This window comes from Schistocerca cancellata, chromosome 3 (genome assembly GCF_023864275.1).
Source record: "Schistocerca cancellata isolate TAMUIC-IGC-003103 chromosome 3, iqSchCanc2.1, whole genome shotgun sequence".
Taxonomy (NCBI): domain Eukaryota; kingdom Metazoa; phylum Arthropoda; class Insecta; order Orthoptera; family Acrididae; genus Schistocerca; species Schistocerca cancellata.
The window spans coordinates 689,417,453-689,445,037 of NC_064628.1; the positions used below are offsets into that span (position 1 = coordinate 689,417,453).

At 38.3% G+C, this 27,585-nt stretch overlaps 1 protein-coding gene across 1 annotated transcript in view; it reads right to left on the minus strand.

Moving 5' to 3' along the window:
* The window catches only part of LOC126175673 (sodium- and chloride-dependent GABA transporter 1-like), a 159,183-nt gene that overhangs the window by 9,919 nt on the left and 121,679 nt on the right, over window positions 1-27,585 (minus strand). The window contains exons 9-11 of the mRNA XM_049922597.1: window positions 25,232-25,384; window positions 15,361-15,564; window positions 14,399-14,569 (exon numbers count right to left, since the gene is read on the minus strand). Of these exons, the coding sequence (XP_049778554.1) occupies window positions 14,399-14,569; window positions 15,361-15,564; window positions 25,232-25,384 (528 nt within the window). The remainder of the gene's footprint in view (window positions 1-14,398; window positions 14,570-15,360; window positions 15,565-25,231; window positions 25,385-27,585) is intronic.

Genomic DNA, 27,585 nt, shown 5'->3' on the forward strand with positions numbered 1-27,585 from the left:
TTAATGATTGCATGATAGAGATTAAACTATTTAAACAGACACAAACTTCACACTAATTTGCAATTTAACTAAGGAGAAGTTTTGTCAAAATTTGCATTCTTGAAACTTATAACCAGACTAGCTTAATAATGATAAAAGAAAAATTTGCAACCAGAGCTTAGTCTCCAAGGCAGATCCACTGATTACCGAAATCTCTCCTATATTTTGCTACACAAGTCCCAATTGATTATCAACATCACACTGCAGACCCTGAATTTAGATGAATCATTACAAAGCTACAAATGGCTTCTAAACACTGCCAAAATTATTAGTTATTTGTTGCTTTTTTAACTCAATAAGGGTTCTAGAAAATCTGTTGTATTTTAGTCAATCAAAAGTTTTTTTTCAGATGAAGCTACTACTACACACATGTATTATGAAAAAACTTGACTTTCAATACATGAGAGTATTATGTTATGAACATATGCATATTATGTAAGCTTGGGAACAAAGCAGACAATTAAAAGCAACCATTTATATAAAAAATGCTGTTTCTCTAACAATTAAAAATTAATTCACTTCTTTGTACATGTGTATGTATATCTGGCAATATATGGGCTTCTGTAGTTGATATTGTCTGAAAAAGGCTGCTGTTCTCTGCATATTTCTCAGACATCTGTGACAGCTAGTGGAACCTTGTTAGTACATCCCTAATTACCACATTTTCCTGCATAGTATTTCCATTTTTGGAAGTCCCAGTCTCAATTTCATTAAACACACATTGACATAACTTGAGAAATGGAAAGTCCATGATGAATTAACAACATTATTATGAAACTGATAGATTGCTAATCACCATATAGAGGTGACATTGAGAAGCAGATGGGCACAACAGAGAGACTGCTATACATTTCATTTTACATACAAAAACCATGTTTCTGAAGCAGTAAACACACACCCATTCACACAACCACAACTCTCACATGCATGACCACTGTCTCTGGCTACTTCAGTCAGATTGAGTTGTAACTGTGTGTGATGGGAGTAGCAGTGTAGGGGTGCAGGTACGGAGGTGACATGTGGTGGTGGGGGGGAGGAAGTCAGGTGAGGTGCAGGACAGATGTGGAGTGCAGCTTTTGGAATCATGCAGGAACATAGTGGGGACAGGGTAGGGCTGCTACATGCAATCAGGAGGTCTGGGTGGAGTGAGGGGGAAGTGGAAGAGAAGAGAAGCATTGAATGGGAAAAGGACTAGAGGACAGGTGGGTACATTGGTGGAATGGAAAGCTGTGTTGTACTGGAGTAGGAGCAAGGAAGGGAATAAGTAAATGTAGGACAGGACGAGTGAGGGCTGAGGCCAGGGGGGAGTTACAGGAATGTAGGATATATTGCGGGGAGAGTGCCCACCTGTGCCAAACTGTCCCTTGGCCACAATTTGTCTGTAGCCATTCATGCAGAACGTATGCCCATGTAGAAAGCAGCACAGTGGTTGCAGCTTAGTTTGTAGATCACATGACTGTTTTGACAAGGACAACACCTAGCTGACTCCAACATGCAACCACTTAACCGATCACAGTGACGAACTATATCCTCACCCACAATTATTTCTCCTTTGAAAGCTTCACCTACAAACAAATCCACAGTACAGAAGGAACCACCTCTTGCTAACATATTCATGGGCCATCTAGATGAATCCTTCCTAACCACTGAGAATGCCAAACCCCTCATCTCATTCAGATTCATTGATGACACTGTTGTGATCTGGACCAAGGGTGAGGATGCCCTATCCACATTCCTCCAGAACCTCAACACCTTCTCCCTCATTCATTTCATTTGGTCCTCCTCAACCCAACCACCCACCTTCCTCAATCTGGACCTCCACCTCAATGATGGCTACATCAGTACCTCCATCTATATTGAACCTACCAGCCACCAGCAATACCTCCACTTCAACAGCTCCCCCTCCCCTCCCCCTCCCCCCACAGTGGTTAGCACATTGGACTCAAATTCAGGAGGACAATGGTTCAAACCCGCATCCGACCATCCTGATTTAGGTTTTCCGTGATTTCCCTATATCACTTCAGTCATATACTGGGATGATTCCTTTGAAAGGACATGGTTGCCTTGCTTCCCCACCCTTTCCCAATCCAAAGGGACCAATGACCTCACCATTTGGTCCCCTCCCCTGAATCAACCAGCCAACCAACCTGTGGTCATAACATCTGCAGTCACAAGCAGCCCTCTCAAAATATACCAAGGGTCTCAGTGAGTTGACCAAAATTACCCACCCAGCCTTGTACAGAAACAAACTTCCCATGCCTTGTCCCTCCTGTCATCAATCACCTCCTACATTCCCAGCACCTGACCACAAAGGGGAAATCTCCCCTCCCTGTGACTCAGTACCATCTAGGACTGGAGCAACTGATACACATTCTCCTACAGATTTTCAAGTACCTCTCATCATGCCCTTAAATATGGAATATCCTACCCACTATTCTTCCCATTCCTCCCACAATGGTATTCCCCTGCCCCCAAACCTATGCAATATCCATTACCACCCTTACTCCACTCCTGCCCTCGGTCCCTTTCCTCATGGTCCGTATCCCTGCAATAGACAAAGATGCAAGGCCTGACATCCTCCCATCACCATCTACTTAGTCTTGTCACAGGCATCTCCTGTCTCATCGAAGGCAGGGCTACCTGTGAAAGCAGTCATGTGATATACAAACTAAGCTGCAACCAATGTGCTGCATTCAATGTGGCATGATGACTAACAAGTTGTCTGTCTGCATGAATGGCTACTGACAAACTGTGGCCAAGAGGCAGGTGGACCACCCAGTTGCTGAATATGCTGCCTAACACAATGTGCTTCACAGTCTGTGTCATCTGGATTGTTCCTTCCAACACCCACTTTTCTGAAATGCACAGGTGGGAACTGTCCCTGCAATATATCCCACATTCCCTCCTGGCCTCAACCTTCGCTAGGCCCTATCCTCAACTTACCTATCCCCTTCCCTGCTACCACTCCAGCATCACACAGCCTCCCATTCCACCAACACATCCACTTGTCCGTTTCTCTCCTTTACTTTACCGCCCACTCCTCCCCTCTCAAACTATCTGACTACATCTAGCAGCCACCCTGTCCCAACCACATCTCTGCATGATCCCACAAGCTGCACTTCATGGTCCCCCATCCCACCCTGCTATTCCCTCCTCCTTCCCTGCCCCATGCCACCTCCTTACCCCCACCACCAGACTGATGCTTCTGTCATGCATGTTTACAACTCAATCAGCCACAGTGGCCAGAAACATTGGTCATGTATGGGTGAGTTGTGCTTATGTGAATGTGTGTGTTTTTTCCACTTCAGAATTCCTTTTGGCTGAAAGCTAAATTGTATAGCAGTTTTTTGTTGTGCCTGTCTGTTACTCAGTGTTTCCTTTGTATAGCGAGTAGCAATTTATCATTTTTTTAATATTGTTGTTAAAATGACTCATTCACATGCTGGATATCCTCACTTAATACTGTTTGGCTGCTGCATCTTTTGCCATTGAGAGTTCTGGGAATGGTGGAAGTAGGATGTTTATGGTGAAGAAACATGCAGGCAGACAATGCTGTGCAGTACCTGCAGCTTTCTATGTTGTACAGATTGTTTGCTATGGCAGAAATGATGCACGGAAGTAGCTTGTATAGGTTGGCATTAGCTCTAATGACTTCCAGCTTCTACCAACAAGTACCTATTGGAGGCAGAGGCAAACTGAAGGTGGCACTTTCAGCTATTCAAACAAGGCATTATGTACATTTGAGTAACGGTGTTATGATCGATCACAGCTATTTGTAAACTGTCTCTGCTGTGCATGCACAGCTTTGCGCACTTTGTAACACCATTGTGTTACTGAAATGCATATTCAATTTATTTCATTGTTTAGCAATCTGTAGCACTAATTGATACCTTTATGTTCTTTGGATTACCTAAACGTTTCTAGTCCACATTTTTGGTTGATACTTCTTGGAGCAATCATCTAACACCATGAGCAACAGTGATACAAAATGCTAACCGAAGAAGTTCTGAATTATTCACATTACTTACGACTTCCCTCGTTGATCCTATTATTTTTTTTAATATTTTGATTTTATGTGTATTCTAACTAATTTTAAGATTCTCTCAATTTTGTCATTGATTGTTACCAATTATCTTCTGCATATTGTCAGTCTCAATAAACTGTAACATAGTAAAAGCTGAAACATTGCAAATGTTGGAAATTACCATTCCAAGAAAAATTACCAATTGTTAATTTTTAGGAAGTGGCTGCAATGTGTCCAGCATACAAATGTATGGGTAGTGCTATTGGCATTAAGTATATTAATAAACACAAGTGTTAAAGGCTAGTGTTGATGCATTAATATTGTATCATAAAGCTAATTATGTTTAAAAGTCAGTTGAAGTGATCAGGACCATACCTTAGTATGCTATTGAGAAGTGCATTGTCATCCACACATCTTTCAAAATTTTATCATTCACTGTCAGGCCTTTGACAGCAAGTAAATTAGTGGCAGTGTAATTATAATTCTGAGAACAACATTTAGCAAATATTTCATTTTTCTGTGCACTTCTGTTACTTTAAAACTGTGTATGAAATGTGCAAAACTACACATCTGAACACTTTGAGCAGATAGTGTTTGTGTGGTCACTGCCAACAGTGGTTATAAATCTGGTATGCAGCTTAATTTCCCCTGTACAATGTATATGTAACAGTATGCATGCATATTGCCACCTCCCTCTAAAGTCAGCCAAATTAATGTGTGCTTGCATTTATAGCAATGAGTGTAGCATGTGACTCACAACTGCCAAATCTTGTGACCTGACTCTTGTATGGAAGATGGAAAAAATAACTCATTTTGGAAGGGAAATTAACAGAGGGTAGTGAGATCCTTTTCTTGCCACATCCCAGGATTCATGTGCACAGCACACGAAAGGAATAAAATCTCTTAAGGAAGTAAAATTACATTAGCCTGTATTAGATATTCACAAGCTTGAGAAGTACTACCCCTTTAAAGGGCTATCAGGAAACTTGTTGTTGTTTCCTTTAATGAGAAGAGTACCAGGGTGGAAAAAAGCTATGTGTATGCATGGACCAATCTCTTTGGAGCAATGTTTCAAATGCTTTTGAATCACCAGATGTAGTTCCTGTGTCCATTCAAGACTAGTCATGACCCTACATTGGCCAGCACTTGAATAACTTTTGTCCAGTCATAACCCTATACCCAGTGGAACTGAGATAATGTCAAATACAGAGTGAAAATCTCCTTCTGAGATAATGTCAGACAGACAAATTCGTGTGATCATGATTGGTTGTGATTGTTACTCAAATAAATCTATTGTAAAATGAGTGAAACAAAAATATAGGAAAGTTCTTGACATTTGAGGCTGGCCTGTGTTTGTACAACAATGAGAAAGGTAACAACCTTGGATGCTATGCATTTTATAAGAAGTGCCTAGGATTTTCTGCAAGAAAGCACAATTTCAAACTGCTTCAAGACTGCTGCCTTTCATTGGATACTTACAAAAGACATCATGCCAGAAAATTAAGGAATTACAGCTGAACAATGGCAGCAAATAATGGGCCAAGAAGAAAACACTGACTATCTTAGCTTCCAAGCATATGTTGAATGTGACAAAGGGAATGCCATCTCTCAATCCATGACAACTGATAAAGCCTTGAAAGAACTGATGGGAGAGAAACAAGGAGAAAGTGAAAACAAGGATGAACCAGAACCTTTGCCAGTTCCTGCAGTATCAAAAGTTATTGATGCAACTGTCACAACTAAGCTTACATGCTCCGTTTTGAAATTGACAAAAAGGTGATGAATGTATCAACTAAAATGGGCAATATAAGATTAAAATCAGGTCAAAAGAAACAATCAGCTAGGCAGTCTGGTTAGAGAGGCCAGAGATAGGGTTGTGTGAGTGTGTGTGTGTGTGTGTGTGAGAGAGAGAGAGAGAGAGAGAGAGAGAGTTGTATTGCCAGCTTGTGTGAAAGTGTTTGTGTTTTCCTTTCTTTTCTGAAGAGGACTTTGACCAAACGCACAAAGGTAACAGTCTTTTCATTGTGCCTGGCTGCAACTTAACATATTTCTTTATGGTGAGTAGCAATCTATCCTTTCCATAAAAAATATTTTCCTTCCACTTGCGGTAAACTTGGTGACACTTTAGAGCACAATTCAATGTGTTATCTAAATTATAATTTATGTCATATATGTGAGCAGGAAAATTAAAAACTCTATTTTCAAATCTTTCTTTACAAAAAAAAAAAAAATCCAGGAGTATTACCATAATTCAATTCTTGCACTGCTGTAAACATTAATGATACAGATGTTGGTGGTGTTGAAAAAATAGCTGAAACTGCTAAAATCAAACAAAGCTGCAGGGTCCAATAGAACCTAACAGTTTCTATAGATAATTTGTATGGAGTGAGCCTCTCCATTAACAATAATGTAGCATAAATCTCTTGAACAAAAAACTGTGTACAGTAGTTGCAAGGAAGCATAGGTCACTCTCATTTACAAGAATGGTACTCAAAGTAGCCCACAAAATTATTGTCAAAAATATTTTGAATCCATTTGTTGTAGAATCTTATAACATCTTCTGAGCTTAGATGTAACAGGTATCTTACTCAGAATGATCTAGCCCATTCCAGCCAACATGGGCTCAGAAAACACTAGTCACATAAATTCTGACTATGCTTTTCTCATATGACAAGCCACAGATCAAGACAGTCAGTTCAATGTGATATTTCTTGACTTCCAAAAGCCTTTGACCCATCCCATTTGACTGATTATTGATGACAGTGTGGTAATATGGGGCATCAAAGACAGTTTGTGACTGGGCTATTGATTTTTCAGTAGAGAGGACACAGCATGTTGTCTTCCATGGAGAGTCATTGACAGATATAGATGTAACTTCAAGCATACTCCAGGGAAGTATATAGGATTCTTTGTTGCTCATGTTGTATGTTAATCACTAGCAGATAAAATTTATGATAATCTATGACATTTTGCAGGTGATGCAGTCATCTATAATTAAATACTATCTGCAGGAAACTGCTCAAATACATCCTGTCAGCTCTTGCTAAGATTTCAGAATGGTACAAAGACTGGAAATTTGCCTTATATGTTCAAGAATGTAAAATTGTGGACTTCACAAAATGAAAAAATGTGCCTGGTGGTTATAAATAAAGTACAGTTACTCATAGAGATCCTGTAATTATCATATGGCAGCGAAACTTGGTACCTGAGCTCATGGGTTAATTCGGAACTGATTTATGCTGGAAAAAATTAAGTTCCAGTTTTAGCCACCAGGGGAAAATCAGGCACTGTATGTCACTGGTGTCATGGTATGACATCCACACTCTCCTCTGACAAGCCATAATGTGAGTAAACAGTATGACTCTCGAGATGAGAGACCATGTGCTATTAGTAAAACTGTTTTATGTGAACAGCAGCCATTATGGTGATGCATTGAGAGTATCAGAGAGTATCACTGAATAAAAGGTCTGAGTAGACACTCTTGTCATTAAATGGTTGAAAGAAGATGATAATGAAATTTGGAAACATGGGTGAGTTTGGTGTGGCATCTGGAAGAGGAAGGCATCATATCCTAGTGGAAGTTACTGATGAGGTTGCTCTTGCTGTAACTGATCATGCAGCATATGCCCCAGGTAGAGCTAGTGTTCATGCAGTGCCATGAGACTTGTCCATCCCATGGTCAACAGTACAGAAAATTTTGATGTCTTTTTTACAGTGGTACCCATAAAAGATCCAGATGGTGCAACAACTGGAACCTAATGATCTGCAGCAACGTTCTGAATTTACTCTTCGATTACTGGCACAGACTGAAGTTGACAACATGTGGCCAGGCAATATTCTGTGGAGTGATTAGACACATCTTACACTACAAGGTACAGTGAATACACAGAACTGCCCAATTTGGGGAACTGTTAAATTGTATGTTGTGCAAAAAGAGCTATGGCACTCCCATATGTGACTGTGTGGTGCAGATTCACAAGCAGCTTTGTTCTTGGTCTTATCTTCTTTGTAGAGAATACACTCAGGGGGCCTATCAGGTATAACATGATGTCTGCAAGTTATCAAGACCTCCTTGTAGAGCATGTGATTCCTTATTTTGGAAGAGTGCAGCTGTGTGGAAACCACAGATTTCATGCAAGACGGGGCAACACCCCATGTCACTTATCCAATGAAAAATCCACTTAATGCAACCTTCCATGAATGTGCTATCTCCAGGGGTTTTACAGATGCATAGCCTGCAAGATCACCTGATGTGTGGTCTCTACTTAATATGATACGAAGACCAGTGTACAAGAACTGGTACTCAGATTCCACTGGAACTTCTGTGAGCAACTGTTTATCACATCATTTTACAGATGTAGCATCTCACTGAAGTCTCTGGTGCTCATATTGAACACTTTGTGTAAGTGGTGGTTTATAATAAAATCAACATTAAGTATTTCTCACTTATTTGATCTTTTCTGCCCACATCCAATTCCTAATCCATTACATATAGTAGTTTTTTCCACATGTCTTTCTTGGATTCACAGTGCCAGATCTGCACCTGGTGGCCAGAACCACAACTAATTTTTCCAGTAAAAATAGGTTTCACATTAATGCAGAAGAATATCTACCAAGTTTTGATGTCATATGACAATTATGCCCCACACTGGTCCTCTGTGGATAGCTGTAGTTTAATTACATTACGGTATCATATGACTATAATATTGATGGAATCAGTCAACTAATGCAAATACCTGGGTGCAGCTTTTTGTATAGATATAAAATGGAATTATTACATAATCTCAGTCATGTATAAAGCAAGAATGCTGGATTTGGCAGTTGTGTGTGCATCTTGGGCCAACTGGAGTTTGTGTGTGTATGAGGTATACTTGCTTGTGTGTGTGTGTGTGTGTGTGTGTGTGTGTGTGTGAGTGTGTGTGTGTGTGTGTCTTTTACAGGTGAAGGCTATTGCTGAAAGCTATACATGAGCATCTTTTGACTGTGTCTGTCTGCAACTTGACATGTCTTCTTTATGGTAAGTAGCAATCAGTCTTCTCTTACATTGTTGATATTACTTACAAAATACTCATACAATTCATCCTACATTATGTTTCAAGTTTGTTGGGAGTGATACCACTTAGGAGTAACAGAGTATATTGAATATATGTAAATAATAGCAGCATGAATGGTCACATAGTTGCTTAACACATGGGTCAGCATCTTGGAGATGCAGAAGATAGATATGCCTTAACTGAACACACTTAAAGATACTAACTATTCAGCTAACGCCTACTTTAAAATTTCAGTGACACATATGAAGTGTAGAACTGAGGAATATACCAAAGTCCCATTTGCATCACTATCATAAGAACAATGACATCAGGATTAAACTAAGTACAGAATGCATAATGGCACTTAAGCATTCCTCCTGCACTGCATAAGTGAATGTTACAGGAATATAACCTTAATACATCATACAGTGGGAGGCAACCTTTTCCATGCACTTTGCAGTAGTTTACAGTGTACAGATGAAGATCAGAATGATTTTTTTTCTTTTGTACATGAAATGCATCTAGGCAACTTAAAATTCTGTAACTCTGTTCATGCCTAGCTGACGCGGCTGTGTGAATAGCACAGTCTGTTCCCTCTTTCTGTATATACAATGCAACATCAAGACAACTTTCTATGTAGGAACTCTTCTTAATGATGATGATAATAGTTTCAAAATTACAACTATTCTTAATAATAATAACAATAACAATAATAATGATTATTTTACTGATGCCTTATATGCCTGAGTCAATCCACTATTCTTTTAAAGAAGAAAAGCTTATTGATCTCTATATCATGATGGCCAGACATGGATTTGAACAGCCATCTCCCCAAATGCAAGCTTAGTGTTGCAAATATTGTGCCACCTTCTTAGTTATTACACAGAAAACATTTATTAAAGCCTCTGCAATTGAGAATTCCTAAAGATAATTGTCTTGCATGTTTACCAATGTATTACTGTTGAGTGGCATTCAAAGACTTATTCAGCGTTACATTCACTTACCCATATTGTCAGAAACTTTTCATTTTTAAGCATGTAGTTACTGTTTATTTTCCTCTTTTGGTTCTACAACATGTGGTATGAGCTACAGTCTGTGAACAAGTATTTGCATAATTTCCCAAAAACATTGTGGTAAGCGTAATACATATGTTGACATCATCTTTGTTTTTGTATTTTCCCTCAAGATATATTCACTACATAAGTAGTTCCTTCATGAGGCTTCCTGTCTTTTGACATAAGATACTAAATGCATTTTCTTTCATATAATTGGTTTAATTGAAGTTACTCAGTTTTGCTTTGTTGGTAAGTGGTGCAGCTATTACTATATTTACACTGCAGTACATTCCAGGAAGAGTCTTACAACATATTACTTCCTCCCATTTATGTTTTTCAAAATGACCACAACATGAAAACTCAAGAAACTGGACCTAATACAGAGGTTTACTGATAATCATTCGCCCACATGCCATTAAAACAGGGATCAGGTATCAGTTAGTGATACCAGAAGCCTCCTTTCCACACACTGTCAGGTGGCTTGTGGAGTGTTGATGTAGATGTAGATGAAGCTCTGTTTTCCAGAATTTTCTGTCACAGAGTACTGAGAAAAATAACACTGTGGTTAGCATACAGGAATTTTATTTATGAGGAGCAGGATTCAAAACCCCACTAGCTATCCTAAGTTACAATTTCTGTGATTTCACAAAATCAATTAAAGAGAATGCCAGATGGGGTTTTTGAGATGGATATAACCAGTTTTGTCACACCAGCATTGTCCTATCAGAGTGTGTGCTTCATCTCTAATGATGCCATCGTCAGATTGTTAACTCAATCTTACTTTATGAAATGTCTTTTCAAAGCAGAGGAAAACACCTGCTATTATTGTGGGCCAGTTGTGTGCTATCAGTTCAGAAATACGAAAAAAACAATCTTTAAAAATAATTTTGAATTGCAGATTTATATTAGTTTGCTATTTGGACTACCTCTTTCATTAATTGCTAGTGTGTAACCAGTCTGTTTAAAATTTCAAAACTGAATGGATTCAAAACAGCTTTGAAAGGAGCCCAAGAAACTGTATCATTTGTTGTGGATATTTTTTGAAAGCAAGTATATGTCTTTATATAAACAATTTTGAAAAATTTGAGTTTGTGACCTTATTATCTGCATCAGAGATCTCATTTTGCTTCTAAAGTAGAATATGCTCATGAATTTGATATAGTATAATTAGCACTTAAACCACAGTAAAATTAACAGATTCCTTTTGCCTTTTCATTGGAGACAGCTGGGGAAAGTAAGACAAACAAACAAACAAACACACACACACACACACACACACACACACACACACACACACACACACACACACACACACACACACACGAACATATCCAAACGAAAGCGTTGGTATGTTGATAGAGACAATAAAAATGACGGCATCATCTTTCCCTTTCCTTCCCTCTTTCCTGATGAAGTAACCTTGGGATGCGAAAGCTTGAAATTTGTGTGTGTATTTTTTATTGTCTCTATCAACATTCCAACACTTTCGTTTGGTAAGTTACAACATCTTTGTTTTTAGATATACGTTTCCCATGTGGAATGTTACCCTATATATATTGGCACACAATTTTCTTTCTACACTATACCGCTCACAAATAATCAATTTTATTGATATTGTATGAAGATGAACCAATTCATAAAAGTAAAAAAATGTTTTAAATGCTGTGTACATTAAATCAGCATAAATTGATGGCAGTTTCTCAATTTATCAGCTGAGAGTGAGCATCATCGTGAAGAAAAATTTTTATAAGTTTCACACTTGTTATCTTCAGGATTTCACCTGAAGATGATGAGTTGGAAACTTATTGAAACATTGCTTCAAGATGGCACTGCTTCATGGGCGACAACTGACATTTTATCAGGTACGAAAACATGCATTTGCAGCAGTAGAAATTATTGCATATTAGAAAATCTACAGTTAACTATAAATTAAACACTCATTGCACACAGATATTTCTTGATTATCTAAGTCAAACTCAACACAGCACTGACTTTCTAATGGAATGTTACAAGGTAACAGGGGAAATGCAGAGTGCTGAACAAGTTTGCTACACTTCAAAATGTAGGGTGCAATTTTTCCCCCTCAAATCAGGATACATCACAATCCTTTCTACATTAAAAATAGCCTCACAGATGTTATATGAATCTCAGTGTAGAAAAGTGATAACTACTATGGATAGTAAGTAATGTACACATGATACATAAACTGATGACTACAAAAAGACCCAAGATGTCACTGAGGAGAGATATGAGCAGCCCAAGTGAAAACACAGATAAGTTCATGTTAAAAGATTTTGGGCAAAAGTAAAACAGTACCTTCACTCTCTCAGTAATGATACAGAGGTGGTTATTTTCTCAATAAAAAGGAAAAAAACTTAACAATGTAATGATGAATGTCTCTACAATCCTACATTAATGGCTAAATTATTATTTTTATATCAAAATTTACATGTAGCCCATTTTGCAACTGAATGGTCAGTTGGCTGCTTGTGCAATACTTGCAAAACTGGTCACAAAAGTAATTTGTGTTCATATTTGGCTATGTCAGGAAGCATGGTAGACACCAGTCGTATTTTAAAGTAACGTGAAACAAAGAATCTTAAATGAACAAAATGCTGAAATGCTGTTTTATTTCAAATCTTTAAAGAAGTTTAAGCCTTTAAATAAAAATATAAGACTTGAACTTTTACAAGATGCAGTAATAATTTTAGCCAGGTTTAATCATTCAATTCACACTTAATGTTAATAACATTTTTCATGATAATAGGAAATCTTTGTAAACAAATCTTTGGAAAATGAAATATTTCAAAGACAGAATCCCGAAGTAAAATGACTGAAACAATGTTTGGGGAACTGTCATCATCCAAAAGCTCAAAATCAAACCCTTCAGCCTTGCCATTTTTGCTTTTGCCCATTCCCATTAACTCCTGCAGCTCAAAAACTTTGATGCAGAATTTTAACTTTTCCTCCTTGGGCCATGTCTCTCCCCAGAGAAGTGCTAGGATATGGATCACATCCATAACTTTAGCTTTTTTGAATCCTCTGCTCTATATTTCTTTGTCTCTTCCTTGAACTACAGTTTCCTGTGGCCTCTTCTCTGTCATCACTAACACTACTTTCAGCATTAGTTTTATCAAGCTCATCAACATGTTCTTTAATAGCAGAAGTTTCCTCTTTATTATCCTCATCCATTTTGGATTGTCCTACAATAAAACTGACCATAAACTCCTTCTAAAATAACAAATACAACAAGTATGCTGGCTGCTCCTGTTACTCGTAAAACAATGCCTTTTCATATTTTCCTTCTTATGAGGGAGCAACAGAAGAAAAAACATGTGAGATTCTCTCCAGTACTGCAAACCTAAACATTTTGGTCACAGGCTGCTCAAAACTGCAATTTTTATAAAGTGTTGTGTGTGGCAAGATGACATGTCCAGTTCTCCATCCATACCCTTTGTCAGCAGTCATGATTCCTTAAATCTTGGCCTCTTTTGAATCTAGTTAGGATTTGGCTGGTTTTACAACCCAGTGTGTTGTTGTGTTGAAGACATGGCCACCTCTGCACCAATGCACCATTTCCAAGCTCATTTTAAAGGTTTTAGAGTCATTTTTGCATTCTGATTGATACAGCATTAGAGAGAGTTGAAAATTAATATTAATACAAGAGGGAGGCTTCAGCTCAATTTTTTTTCCACACAGGCAGATTTGCACCTGGGGTACTCACATAATAGAGTAAGATAAAAACAATATGTTTGATGTGAAAACAATAAATAAATTTAGTAATATTTTCAAAATAATTTTTAGAAGTCAACTCGTCTGGAATTTTCACAAAAATCAGCTTTTCAATACATAAATTACACACCTGAAAATAAATTATATAAAAAAGCTTATTTCCACATTCTTTCTAAACCTTACAATTTGTATAATATTAATTAATGTCACAAGAAAATTATATATTTATGTGTTGCTCATTATGGAAATATTTGTGTAGTTTTACACAAAATTTCATCAAAACTGCAATATAAAATATCTCTCTCTCTCTCTCTCTCTCTCTCTCTCTCTCTCTCTCTCTCTCTCCTCTCTGTGTGTGTGTGTGTGTGTGTGTGTGTGTGTGTGTGTGTGTTGTTTTATTAAATGTCTCTTTAACTTAATCACAACAGCAGTTACAGAATTACAGAGAATAAAATATTTTATTAATTGTGTATGGAGTGAAATAGATAATTAGCTTTCTATTGTGCAATATTTACCTCCTTAACAGATCCTGGTGATGTGACTAGGTAATATATGACATAAGCAGGCACCCACAGCATAGATGAAAGGCTGATGAGAATACCCAGTACTTCTGCCCACACAGGATAAGTGTAGTCCTTGCCATATGTAACAGGTTTATATTGTATAAAGTAGAACAAGAATATTGCCTGTGAAATGAAATAACCTATTAGGAAAATTATAAGCAGCAAAACAAACACTGTACAAATACTTAACACTGAAACTGTAGCGGGATAAGTTTCTGCTAGCTACTACTTATGAGTTTCAAAGGAGCAGAGTCACACAATTTTAAAAAACAAAATCAACAAGCTGCTGTGAAAAGCCATAATATTAAGATACAAACAATTCACTTAAGTAAATTTCAACACAAAAAGATTTCTTATAGCTGTGCCTGAATAAAATGAAGAATGTACATTTGAGATAGGAAAAGATGATGTCATATGATAAATATTTGTTTTAGTAGAGAAGAAAGGAAAAAGCACATCTATGGAATTGATAGAGAATTTTACAATCTGCTCTCAAGTAAAAACCAATGTTTGTAGCATCACTTGCAGAGCATGTTAGTGCAACACAGGGTTTGTCCATCTTAAGCTGTTGGTGAACCATAAAAGAAAGTGATGTGAACTTTCAGCTAGTTACTAACATATGCATAGTAGAGTCTGGAAACTTACAGAGTAAATCATTTCTTTCTTGATGAATTTTTGTATGTATATATAGCATGTTATAAATATCATTGTTATGTGAAGTTCCTTTCTTGCAGGTATAACTAAGTACCAGTCATTTGAAATAAGGCTCTAATTAAATTAAAACATATTTTCTGTTTATAAACAGAGAATATAGTCCAACAGGGATCTAAAAGCAGTAATGTGGAGTAAATAAATCTTTGACCTTATTACTGTGCTTTCTAGTGATTGTCTCATATGTTAATCCTTGTACCCACCAGCATCACAAGTGGTGCACAGAAAACCCAGCAAGCATACCAAAAGCGACCTGGCCTGACACCCATCATCTGCTGCACACAGTCACAAAACTTGTCAGCGCCAAATATCCAGGATATAGCAATTGTCTGGAAGAAGCACACCCACAACAGAGACATTCCACTTGCAGAATAGAAGTCCATCAGCTGAAAGACATATGCACCTCCCTGTGGGATAAGAAAAAGAAGATTATTGTTTTTATATTTTGAATTACAGTGTGGTATAATATCCTCTTCAGGACACAGAATCTTACAGTGGGATCAAGCCTCCCATTGCATTTAGAACTACATTGTACTGACACACATATCATGGGTTACAAAAAGGCAGCATACAACTTTTAAGACACCATTTCATTTCATCATAACTATACAACAAGATTATTCACTCAATCAACCATATGTTTCCCTGAGAGAGTAGGTGGTCTGGTAATAGAAAATCCTTACTGAAATATAAATAACTGACACACTTGTGTGTGTGTGTGTGTGTGTGTGTGTGTGTGTGTGTGTGTGTGTGTGTGTGCGTGCATGTGCGTGTGTGTGTGTGTGTGGGTGAATCCTGGAGGTCAACCATATATCCAGGTATCCATTTATAAGGTGTCTCGCAAATGGGCACATCGAATAAGAAACATTTTTCTGCTGTATTGCAGAGAAGACTATGATATTCTGACCATCATGAGGCTGTGCATTGTCTTTAGGGAATAAAGTGCAGGTAATGTTGTTAAAGGAAGAGTTTGATGCCTATAGTTTCACACGGGTAGTAGTTATTGCTGGGCCATGTGCAATTAATTCTTAACACTCATTCAAACTCATGTAACATAGCATCACGCCTGTTATAACACTCCATAAACCATGATTACGATGACAGTAAATCATTAATGCCTTCAGTTGTTATGGGTGGAAGAATATAGCCAATGACATGCACATTATAAAAGAAATTTCCTTTTGGAAATTTTTTGCGTATCTCCAACTCTACACACTTTCCTGTTTTTGCCAATATGGCAATGCCCAATCACATTATGCATTCTCCCTTGACCTGACACACTGATGAATTGTAGACTCACCTCAAAAATGCTATGGACTCCTCTTAACATAATTCCTTGAACTGATGGTCTTACTGCCGACTGAGAACTCTTCAGAAAAGATAGCTTGCACACATCTAATGTCTCACTATTCATGGGGCTCCTCTACAAAATAGCTTTGGGTGTGAGATGATATGCCGAACTGGCTATTGTCTGAGACTTGAAAGTCCCTTATCTCTTCCTTGTGCTGTTGTAATTGAACACCAAATTTTCGCTGAAACAGCCATTCACTTTATTCTTCACTTTGTCAATACCTCCTAGGTGAGGTTGCCATCATTCATGTAAAGGGTGTCTTCCATGTGTTTATCCCATCCCTGTGATGGAAGGAAGCTGCCATTTTTCATTCATGATTTGACAGTACCCGGCTAGTACCTGCTGTGTTAGCACACCATGAACACTGAACAGTGGCAGTATGCAAACCCCTGATACTGCTTCATATTATTAGTAAGTGGCACATCTTGGACCTGCAAGGAAAGAGGCCACCTTCACAAAGGCAACTGCAGACAGTTTTGGTCTGTTTTCTGCAGGTTATTGTGCTCTGCATGTATTGCAACTGAGTTACACTATGCTAATATACAATTCAGTTAGACAAGTACTGGATAATAGTCCCACATCTGGTGCTGGAAACCCTTCAACAGTGAAAGAAGTGGACATAGGTCTAAGTTCATACACTGCTGGCCATTAAACTTGCAATGCTAAGAATGTTAGCAAATAACAAAATTTTACTTATTGTGCATGTACAGTGTAGTAGCAAGGCTGCCACCTCTGGCAGCAGCAACTGTAACCCAGTCGGGCATTATGTCAAGCTAAGCCTGGATGACATGTGGTACATCAATGCGTGCTCCTTCAACTATGTGCCAGAGTTAATCAGTCATAGAGAGACTGGCTCATCTCTCGACAACCCAGATATTTTCAGTGGGGTACACCATATAAAATTGTCTGTCAAAAGATAACATCTCTGACAATGTCATCAACTCTAAAATGAGCAGACAACAGAATGACAGAAAGCTGCTGCTAATCTGCACAATTACTGATTGACGCTGTCCTCCCACATGACACTTCAGAGGATGAATTTGATGAACACAGAGAATTGTGGAACAAAAGTAGGGAAGCATATAGTGGAGATGGGACAGTTTTTCCATTTATGGAAAAGGAACTGAGGAAATAATCCTGGAACTGAAAAGGAATGAATCACCTGGCTCCGATCACATCCCTACTGAAGTTCTACATGCCCTTCATACACACGTAAGTTTGTATTTCTGCCAACTCTGTAACACATGTTAGCTACAAGGAAGAATAGTAGATATATGGAAGAAATTAAATGTGATTATCTTGAAAAGGGCTGAAGACAAGGAGCCCCTCACTCCAAACTCCTACAGATCAACTTGCTTTCTCAATACCTAAGAGGAAGTGCTGGAGAAGCTGCTGTTTGGTAGGCCACAGAAAAGACTTCTTCATGGAATGAAGTCACTACAGTTTGGATCCAGAAGTGGGAAGTAAACAGAGGACATGGTAAATGAGGCAATAACACTTGCAAAAATTGTTCTACATAAGCTGTTGTAGCCATAATGGCGGACTATAACTTGACTTCTGATCATTTATGGTGGCCACCTGAGGAGCTTAGACTGCCCCTGAGTGTTCTGTAACTGTTTTAAGAACTGTTGTCAAAACAAAGAAGCAACTCTATCATACCAAAGAGAGACCCTTACAAAACAAATTTTAAAAGGCTGCCCATAGGGAGCAATAAATAACTCAATCTCCTGGGATCTGGTTCTCGGTCCAGTATTAGGAAAGCTGTAGGATAACAAAGCAGTCATAGGAGTAGTGACATATCACAATGACTTGATGGTATTTGTAATGGGCAGCTCCAGAAGTAACCTGGAAGAATGATGTAAGATAGTCCTTCAGCAGTTATGTCAAAGGTGCCAAGGAGTTCAATTGTTTCTTGTGACTGAAAATATAATGTAGTTGTACATGTTAAAAACAGATCCTTTTAAGACACCCAGTCTTGAAATTAAGCAATAGGTCCCCAAAAGAGATACACAGGCACCTTCTTTGATAAGCAACAAAATTATAGTGCATTTATTGAATAAATGAGTAAGAGGGCAGGAACATGATACACAAAAGTATTAGTTTAGCCTGTTACTATTGTAAACTACAAATGTAAACAATAAGAACATGTAAATGCAAACAATATGACTGTATCATTATGCTATCCTAACTGCAATTATGGGGTACTGTGCAATTGTTTTGGCACACAGATTTCTGATGATAACACCTCCATGGATATCAATAGAGTGCAATGAGAACTATTCCTTTTGCTGATAGGAGCTTTTTGTGTTGTCAGTTGAGGCACTGCAGCTAACACTTACATTATGTCCATTGGATCTCCATATATGAGAAAAAACAAGAATGATGATATACTGGCTGAAGAAATAACAATGCCACAAAGTGCTGAACATAATAGGAATACAGGCTACAAGCAAGCAGCAAATTCACAATCAGATCCTTCGCCTGTGGCAGAAATAACAGCATGATGCTCAAACAGTGAGGTGAATGTATGGTTTTCTCCAAAATACAAAACAGAGACAGGGAAGGAGTCACCACAGTCCCTCAAGAGGCCTGACACATTTCTTGATGGGTCATGGGCCTTATGTCACCTACTGGAATTGAGCTGGTTGAAGACAAATCTCTGACTGTGCCTGTGATGAAGAAGGCTTGCCAGAACACAACATCTGTGGATGTCCACAGTATGCCAATATTGCTGATTGTTGTATCATGCACTGTGAGACAGAATGGCAGGTCTTAGCCAATACTGCTGGTGCTGTTTCAAGAAAAGCTTGGATAACACATTACCTTATTGATCAATCCCCATCTACTTCACTGTTGAAGGTTATGGCAGAAGGTCAAGAAGCAATGCAGTGAAGGCAGCAAAGATCAAGCTGTGACAGATGAACAGCCAACATGTGCCTATGCAGCAGTTGCAACAACAACAACAACAGAATGGAAGTGCAGCTATGGGCTGCCTCTCACCAGCCAAGAAACTAGAACCAGGGTGATGTGAACCAGCATGTGGCTGCACTCTCCACCAGCAGCAACAACACTACCTTGGAATAAAAGAGTCATCCCTTCCAACCAGGGAGTCAACAGACAACAATAGACATAGATGCAACCATAATGCCACAATAATGCCAAAGGTGCTGGCAGAATATTCCTATGGATTGGGGAGTGATGGAGTGTGTTGTGAAATGTGGCAGAAAGAAGTGATGTTACTATTGTTTACAGTCTGTCCCAATTAGATATAAACATAGTGTATAAAAGTGACCGAAAGGGGGATCAAGCTGTAGACCAATAATAGTGATAGACATAATTAGATTTTGAAATAAGTGAAATTTTTATTAATAATAGAGATAGTTAGGATGATGGGAATTGATCCTCTCTTGGATGTAATAATGCATACTGTACCATGAGTTCCCAACGTAAAGGTAAAAATTCCTATTTATAGTAATAATTTGTGTAAAAATGCATACAAGTTGTGTTTAAATTATAGGTAAAGGCTACTAATTATTTTCATCTCCAAGCATATAGCACACTTAATGCCCATTTGACATTTGGTGCATGCTGCCTTTGCGGTTTGCAATTTTAATAGTTAACCGTGTAGATAATAAATAATAAAAAATTATCACATTGTAATTTAACTTTATATAACAGATACACTAAAGATTTGTATCAATAATATAGGCTGTTTACACTTACAAATAAAGTCTTGGCCTTGTATGACCAGTGACTGTGGCATAGTACCTCCCCTACACCTATCATGTCTGATGAATCCAAATTTTGTCTTGAAGATATGCTGACAGATTATGCACTTGAGGATGTTGTTCACAGTGTAGACATAGATGTACTGTGTGGGCCTAGATTTTACTGCAGCCCACTTATTCAACACCTGCAAAGCTGTTTATTTGTTCTGCATATTTAGGTAACAGCTTGCACCACATAGATCAGTCATCTGCAAGCTGTTCAGCCTCAGAACTTTCAACACAGCAACCTAATGTTACGTACACAAGACAAATGATTTTTTTCTTTAACTCTGAAATGTTTGGCATGGTTACTGAAAAAGTGAATTATGATTCATGCTTATGCTTCTTATAATGTCATTGTATTAATCATCTAAAGTTTCCAGATGATTGTCATTTTATGACTGAAGTGCACATGTGTTACATAATCTCTGATTATTTTTACAGAGAAGATTACAAACGGATAAACGTGTAAAGTATCAGTGCAAATAGAATTTGAGACTAGCAAACCAAAATTGGAGGTAGCATCATTAGTCAGAGGAGCTAACAGAAAACAGCCATGTTCAGAGTGAGCAAACAAGTAAAGAGTCCAGATCAAACAAGTGTAAAGCGCAGATGCATGAAATATTGCCTCAGATGCTGCAAGACACACATATTGAGGTTATATGCACTTCTCCACGGTTCTGAAGTGAGATCTTCATGGAAATGGAAATATGATTTTTCCATCTGAATGTTTGTGCCAATTAGAGTAACATGTGAGTGTCTTGTATGGTGGACCTAATAGTTTGCAATATTACTTTTGAATCACAAAAACCTTCATTTCCAAGCAGTGTTTAAGTTTCCATTAGCACCGTAAACTGAAATGGCTTTTGAATTTACTAATTTGTATCATTGCAATTGCCATATGTCCAGAGTGTGATAGATTTTCTATGCCCTGCTGGATATAACCTGTAATAAGATCCTATTTTTAATCCAAATTAGATTATGGTGCACTCAGGAGTAATTTGATAAATGGTGATGTATGTAAAGAACTGTAAATAGAATAGTTTTTATAGTTTTTCAATGTTAACTTTAAATGTAAAGCAAATGCACTGTTGTAATTTACAACTGATGTGAGGGAGGTTGAATGCCTTTTCTTAATACAATTTCAAAATTCAAGCTTTCACAGTAAGTATTTATATGTAGAAGTTGTGTCTATTTCCTCCTATGGTGGGTTGATGCAAGATGGTAATGAATTTGCATTGCTTTGTTTTTAATGCAAGATGGGGCTGTACTAAACAGTTAATAGAGAAAAACAATAACCAGAACTTTGGCCCGGTAATAAATATCTCGTCATGAACAAAGTCAATTAAATAATCAGAAGAGAGTAATGATGAAGTTTTTGTTAAATTATTAGTAGCCTCAAGTGGTCAAGAATCTCAAATAACTGTTTTTACCTGAAAAACCTCGTTGTTGTTGTTGTCTTCAGTCCTGAGACTGGTTTGATGCAGCTCTCCATGCTACTCTATCCTGTGCAAGCTTCTTCATCTCCCAGTACTTACTGCAACCTACATCCTTCTGAATCTGCTTAGTATATTCATCTCTTGGTCTCCCTCTACGATTTTTACCCTCCACACTGCCCTCCAATGCTAAATTTGTGATCTCTTGATGCCTCAGAACAAGTCCTACCAACCGGTCCCTCCTTCTTGTCAAGTTGTGCCACAAACTCCTCTTCACCCCAATTCTATTCAGTACCTCCTCATTAGTGATGTGATCTACCCATCTAATCATCAGCATTCTTCTGTAGCACCACATTTCGAAAGCTTCTATTCTCTTCTTGTCCAAACTATTTATCGTCCATGTTTCACTTCCATACATGGCTACACTCCATACAAATACTTTCAGAAACGACTTCCTGACACTTAAATCTATACTCGATGTTAACAAATTTCTCTTCTTCAGAACCGCTTTCCTTGCCATTGCCAGTCTACATTTTATATCCTCTCTACTTCGACCATCATCAGTTATTTTGCTCCCCAAATAGCAAAACTCCTTTATTACCTTAATTGTCTTATTTCTTTATCTGATTCCCTCAGCATCACCTGACTTAATTCGACTACATTCCATTATTCTCATTTTGCTTTTGTTGATGTTCATCTTATATCCTACTTTCAAGATGCTGTCCATTCTGTTCAACTGCTCTTCCAAGTCTTTGCTGTCTCTGACAGAATTACAATGTCATCGGCGAACCTCAATGTTTTTATTTCTTCTCCATGGACTTTAATACCTACTCCAAATTTTTCTTTTGTTTCCTTCACTGCTTGCTCAATATACAGATTGAATAACATCAGAGACAGGCTACAACCCTGTCTCACTCCCTTCCCAACCACTGCTTCACTTTCATGTCCCTCGACTCTTATAACTGCCATCTGGTTTCTGTACAAATTGTAAATAGCCTCTCGCTCCTTGTATTTTACACCTGCCACCTTCAGAATTTGAAAGAGAGTATTCCAGTCAACATTGTCAAAAGTTTTCTCTAAGTCTACAAATGCTAGAAATATAGGTTTGCCTTTCCTTAATCTTTCTTCTAAGATAAGTCTTAGGGTCAGTATTGCCTAACGTGTTCCAACATTTCTGCGGAATCCAAACTGATCTTCACTGAGGTCGGCATCTACCAGTTTTTCCATTTGTCTGTAAAGAATACGCGTTAGTATTTTGCAGCCGTGCCTTATTAAACTGATAGTTCAGTAATTTTCACATCTGTCAACACCTGCTTTCTTTGGGATTGGAATTATTATATTCTTCTTGAAGTCTGAGGGTATTTCGCCTGTCTCATACATCTTGCTCACCAGATGGTAGAGTTTTTCCATGACTGGCTCTCCCAAGGCCGTCAGTAGTTCCAATGGAATGTTGTCTACTCTCGGGGCCTTGTTTCGACTCAGGTCTTTCAGTGCTCTGTCAAACTCTTCACGCAGTATCGTATCTCCCATTTCATCTTCTTCTACATCCTCTTCTATTTCCATAATATTGTCCTCAAGCACATCGCCCATGTATAGACCCTCTATCTACTCCTTCCACCTTTCTGCTTTCCCTTCTTTGCTTAGAACTGGGTTTCCATCTGAGCTCTTGATATTCATACAAGTGGCTCTCTTTTCTCCAAAGGTCTCTTTAATTTTCCTGTAGGCAGTATCTATCTTACCCCTAGTGAGATAAGCATCTACATCCTTACATTTGTCCTCTAGCCATCCCTGCTTAGCCATTTTGCACTTCCTGTCGATCTCATTTTTGAGACGTTTGTATTCCCTTTTGCCTGCTTCATTTACTGCATTTTTATATTTTCTTCTTTCATCAATTAAATTCAATATTTCTTCTCTTACCCAAGGATTTCTACTAGCCCTCGTCTTTTTACCTACTTGATCCTCTGCTGCCTTCACTACTTCATCCCTCAGAGCTACCCATTCTTCTACTACTATATTTCTTTCCCCCATTCCTGTCAATTGTTCCCTTATGCTCTCCCTGAAACTCTGTACAACATCTGGTTTAGTCAGTTTATCCAGGTCCCATCTCCTTAAATTCCCACCTTTTTGCAGTTTCTTCAGTTTTAATCGACAGTTCTTAACCAATAGATTGTGGTCAGAATCCACATCTGCCCCTAGAAATGTCTTACAATTTAAAACCCGGTTCCTAAATCTCTGTCTTACCATTATATAATCTATCTGATACCTTCTAGTATCTGCAGGATTCTTCCTCGTATACAACCTTCTTTTATGATTCTTGAACCATGTGTTAGCTATAATTAAGTTATGCTCTGTGCAAAATTCTACCAGACGGCTTCCTCTTTCTTTTCTCTCCCCCAATCCATATTCACCCACTGTGTTTCCTTCTCTCCCTTTTCCTACCTCATAAACATAAAATTTTAGGCAGAGTGACTAATGAGCATTTTACATGAAAAGAATGCATCAGCTACATCTGTAGACAGATTAGCTGCAATTTTTAGGAACTTACTAAAATGTCTCACAACCATAACTCTCCCAGAGCTAAAACATATCTACTATGGATTAATCCACTGACATTTTCAATATGTCATTGAGATTTAAGTGGGGTACCTGCAGTTTACATGTATATGGTATTCAATTAGATGAGAGCAGTTGGAATAACTGCTGTCATAAGTTAATGTCAGTCCTCAAGGGACTGTTTAATTAGCTACAATTTACTAACTGTATTCTCTTTGTATGTCCTTAAGACCATTATGTCTGTAAAAGATAATGTAGAAAAGAGAATATGAACCAGAGTAGATTATCATATGATATTGAGTAATAAAAGAGTTATGGATAAGAGCCCACTTGCTGCTGGAAGACATGTCTCTAAAAGGTTGCCTAGTGATATAAAGTAACTCTATAGAAATATTTTAAAATACAAATTGAAACAGTTATGACAATGGACACCAGCAGCAAACAATTATGGTTTCTGAAGCCATGGTATTTGAGTAATGTCACACTTAGCTATCAAAAGTCAGATTGGTTTGTCATTTTTCTTTTCAAATAGTAACAGCAAGCAATTTTATGCTAAGATGCCTCACACAAGACATTCACTCTGGAATGAATTAGGATATTTTGACTGACACCTTATCATATTTGTCAATGTATTAATGAACGTATATCTACTAAGCCTTATATTCTGTTCCTGTATGAAGTCAACAAGTGATTATGACAGTACATCAGACTGGCACTGATACTAAGTAATTATTGTAAAATATTTTTAACATTCTTGGGTCTTTTATTGGATTATTGGATTGTATCTTGGAAAAGACACAACATTTAAATCAGGCAGCTGCTCGTCATCTTCAGATATGAATGTGAAGACAATGAGCAGCTGTATAATTGAAGTTTACACAACACCATGCAATGCAGTTTCTGAGAACTTTTCAAGCAGTTATAACATTGGAAAAATCTCAAACAGTACATACTGTGAAGTACTTACATGTGTGACCATGGGGATCCCCAGCAACAACATGAGGCAGCATACCCCAAATGTGAAGCGTCGGCGATGCGGGCGCAGCGTATCAGGCCAGTTGTCAACAACCCCCGTCACGAAGCTCTCCACAATGCAGAATTCACTGTCGATGCCCAGTGTCTGGTCCAAAAAATAATTATCTGGTCATGAATTCTGGATTTCCTACTTCTCATAATAGTTTCATCTATATTATTCTTTCAGTCCTGTCAACAGATATGAACCATCATTCCTCAACCAAGGGAAATTACAAATTTCAAAATTGCACCACATCTTTTAACTATAGAAATAAATGCAGCATATTTACTACTTTACTAACTTAAAAATGAATGAAATTATATTGTGATGTCTCAAAGGATGTGGTGACAGATTGGTGACATCTTCTCAGTACTGTTGTTTCTCATAGTCTTATCATCATTAATGAGACACTGGAATTTGGTGGTGTTGCTTGAAGGAAAAGTCCTAGTGAAGAAATTGTGCCAGATATGTACAACTAGTGGCAGGGGGGAATGGAGGTCATATGCTGCTGTTGTAGGTGAGGGGTGGATAGTTTAGAGATGAAGTCTATCAAGTGGGGGAGTTCCTAATGTCGGGAAGGGTGAGTGTGTGAAAAGATTTTTCTAGGGGAGCAACCAGATTGAGGTTTAAGGAGCAGATGGGTTGTAAACCTTAAAGGTGAGGAGGAAGAAAGTGAGGATAAAATAGAAAACAAATTAGAAGAGGATGATAAATGTCACAGTGGATTTCAGGATCTGTACATGGAAGTCTGTTGGAGTTGTACTGTGACAGGATGGAAGGATGCCTTGGGATAATGTTGAGAGGTATGGCAATACTAGGATTAGAAACTATGAGCAAAATTGTCAATACAGAATTTAAAGTTTGTGTAGGAGATGCATGATGCTCAATATGGGTGAAAAGGGTCCTGAAACTGATGAGGCGGTAGGAGATTCATTTGGGAGAGGGGGGGGGGGGGGGGGGGGTAGAGGATTTATTTTGGCAAGGGCAAGCAGATGAGGAAATATAGGAGGGGATCAAGATCTGCAAGGATTTCTACAGGTGGATAGATTTTTTAGGGGAGGGAGCTTGTGGGGAGATACACAAAATGTAAACAATGACAAAAATTTAATTACTCTACACCGGTGTCCAAAACCAAAGTAACAACAGACATTTTGCAAAGTTGCATTTATTTTGCTACAAAATAATATGAACAGGTGATAGTAAAGTAGAAACAATATAAAGGATACAGATCCTAAACAACTGCAGCATGCGTAATGGTTCTTCATTTTTTCCAACTTAACGGATTTAAACACACATTCCAACAACTTGTTAATGTGCTCAGTATAGGGTGTGACCATTTCTGGCATCAGTACAGGCCTGACAGTGATGGAGCATGTTGTAAATGATGTCACCAATCTCATGTTGAAGCAATAATGCCCATTCTTCTTGCAGAGCTACTCACAAGTCTTGGAGAGTGGTTAGTGGATGCTGAAGTGATGCATCCCAGACATGCTCTATGGGATTCAAATTGGGAGAGTGAGCAGGCCACTCTATTCCTGCAAATTCTTCCATTTCCAAGAATTAACCACTCGTGCTGTATGAGTTCAAGCATTATCATCCATCAGTAGGAAGTCTGTGCCCACAGCACCTCACAAAAACCCTACATGAGGTCCCAAATCTCATCACAGTAACTGACAGAAGTTAAACGTTGCTGATTCAACTGTATAAGTTCATGAAGAGCTGTCTAAGTGTCAACATAATCCCTGCTCACATCATTAGGGACCCTCCTTGATATCAGTCTCTTTCCATGATGTTTGGGTACCGAAATCATGTTCCACATTCCCTCCAGATGCAAATCTGTTGAGAACCACTTTCCAGACCAAATTGGCACTCATCTGGCCCACTGTTTGACCATCCAGGTGGCATGTTGATGATTCCAATCTAGACATTCTCTTCTGTCAAAACGTGTCAGATGTACACATATAGCAGGTCTCTGGCAATAGAGGTTACTCTGTAGAAGCCTTCTGTACACCATTTGCCTCGATACGTGTCCAGTAGAGTGCTGTGAGGTCAGATGCCAGTTGTCAAGCAGTCTAAGGCAGTACCGTTGTTCCCTTGCAGGCAAATAGCAGGCCTCTCTTTCTGATGTCACATGTGGTTGGCCCTGCTCTGGTCTCTGGGATACAGTTCTGGTCTCTATAAACTGTTGCCACATCCATAAAACAGCAGAATGATTCATGTTAAGCCATCGGACCACATGAATTTGCGAATGTCCTGCTTTCATTCTTCCTATGTCCCTCCACTGCTGAGAGTCTGGCAGGCATCTT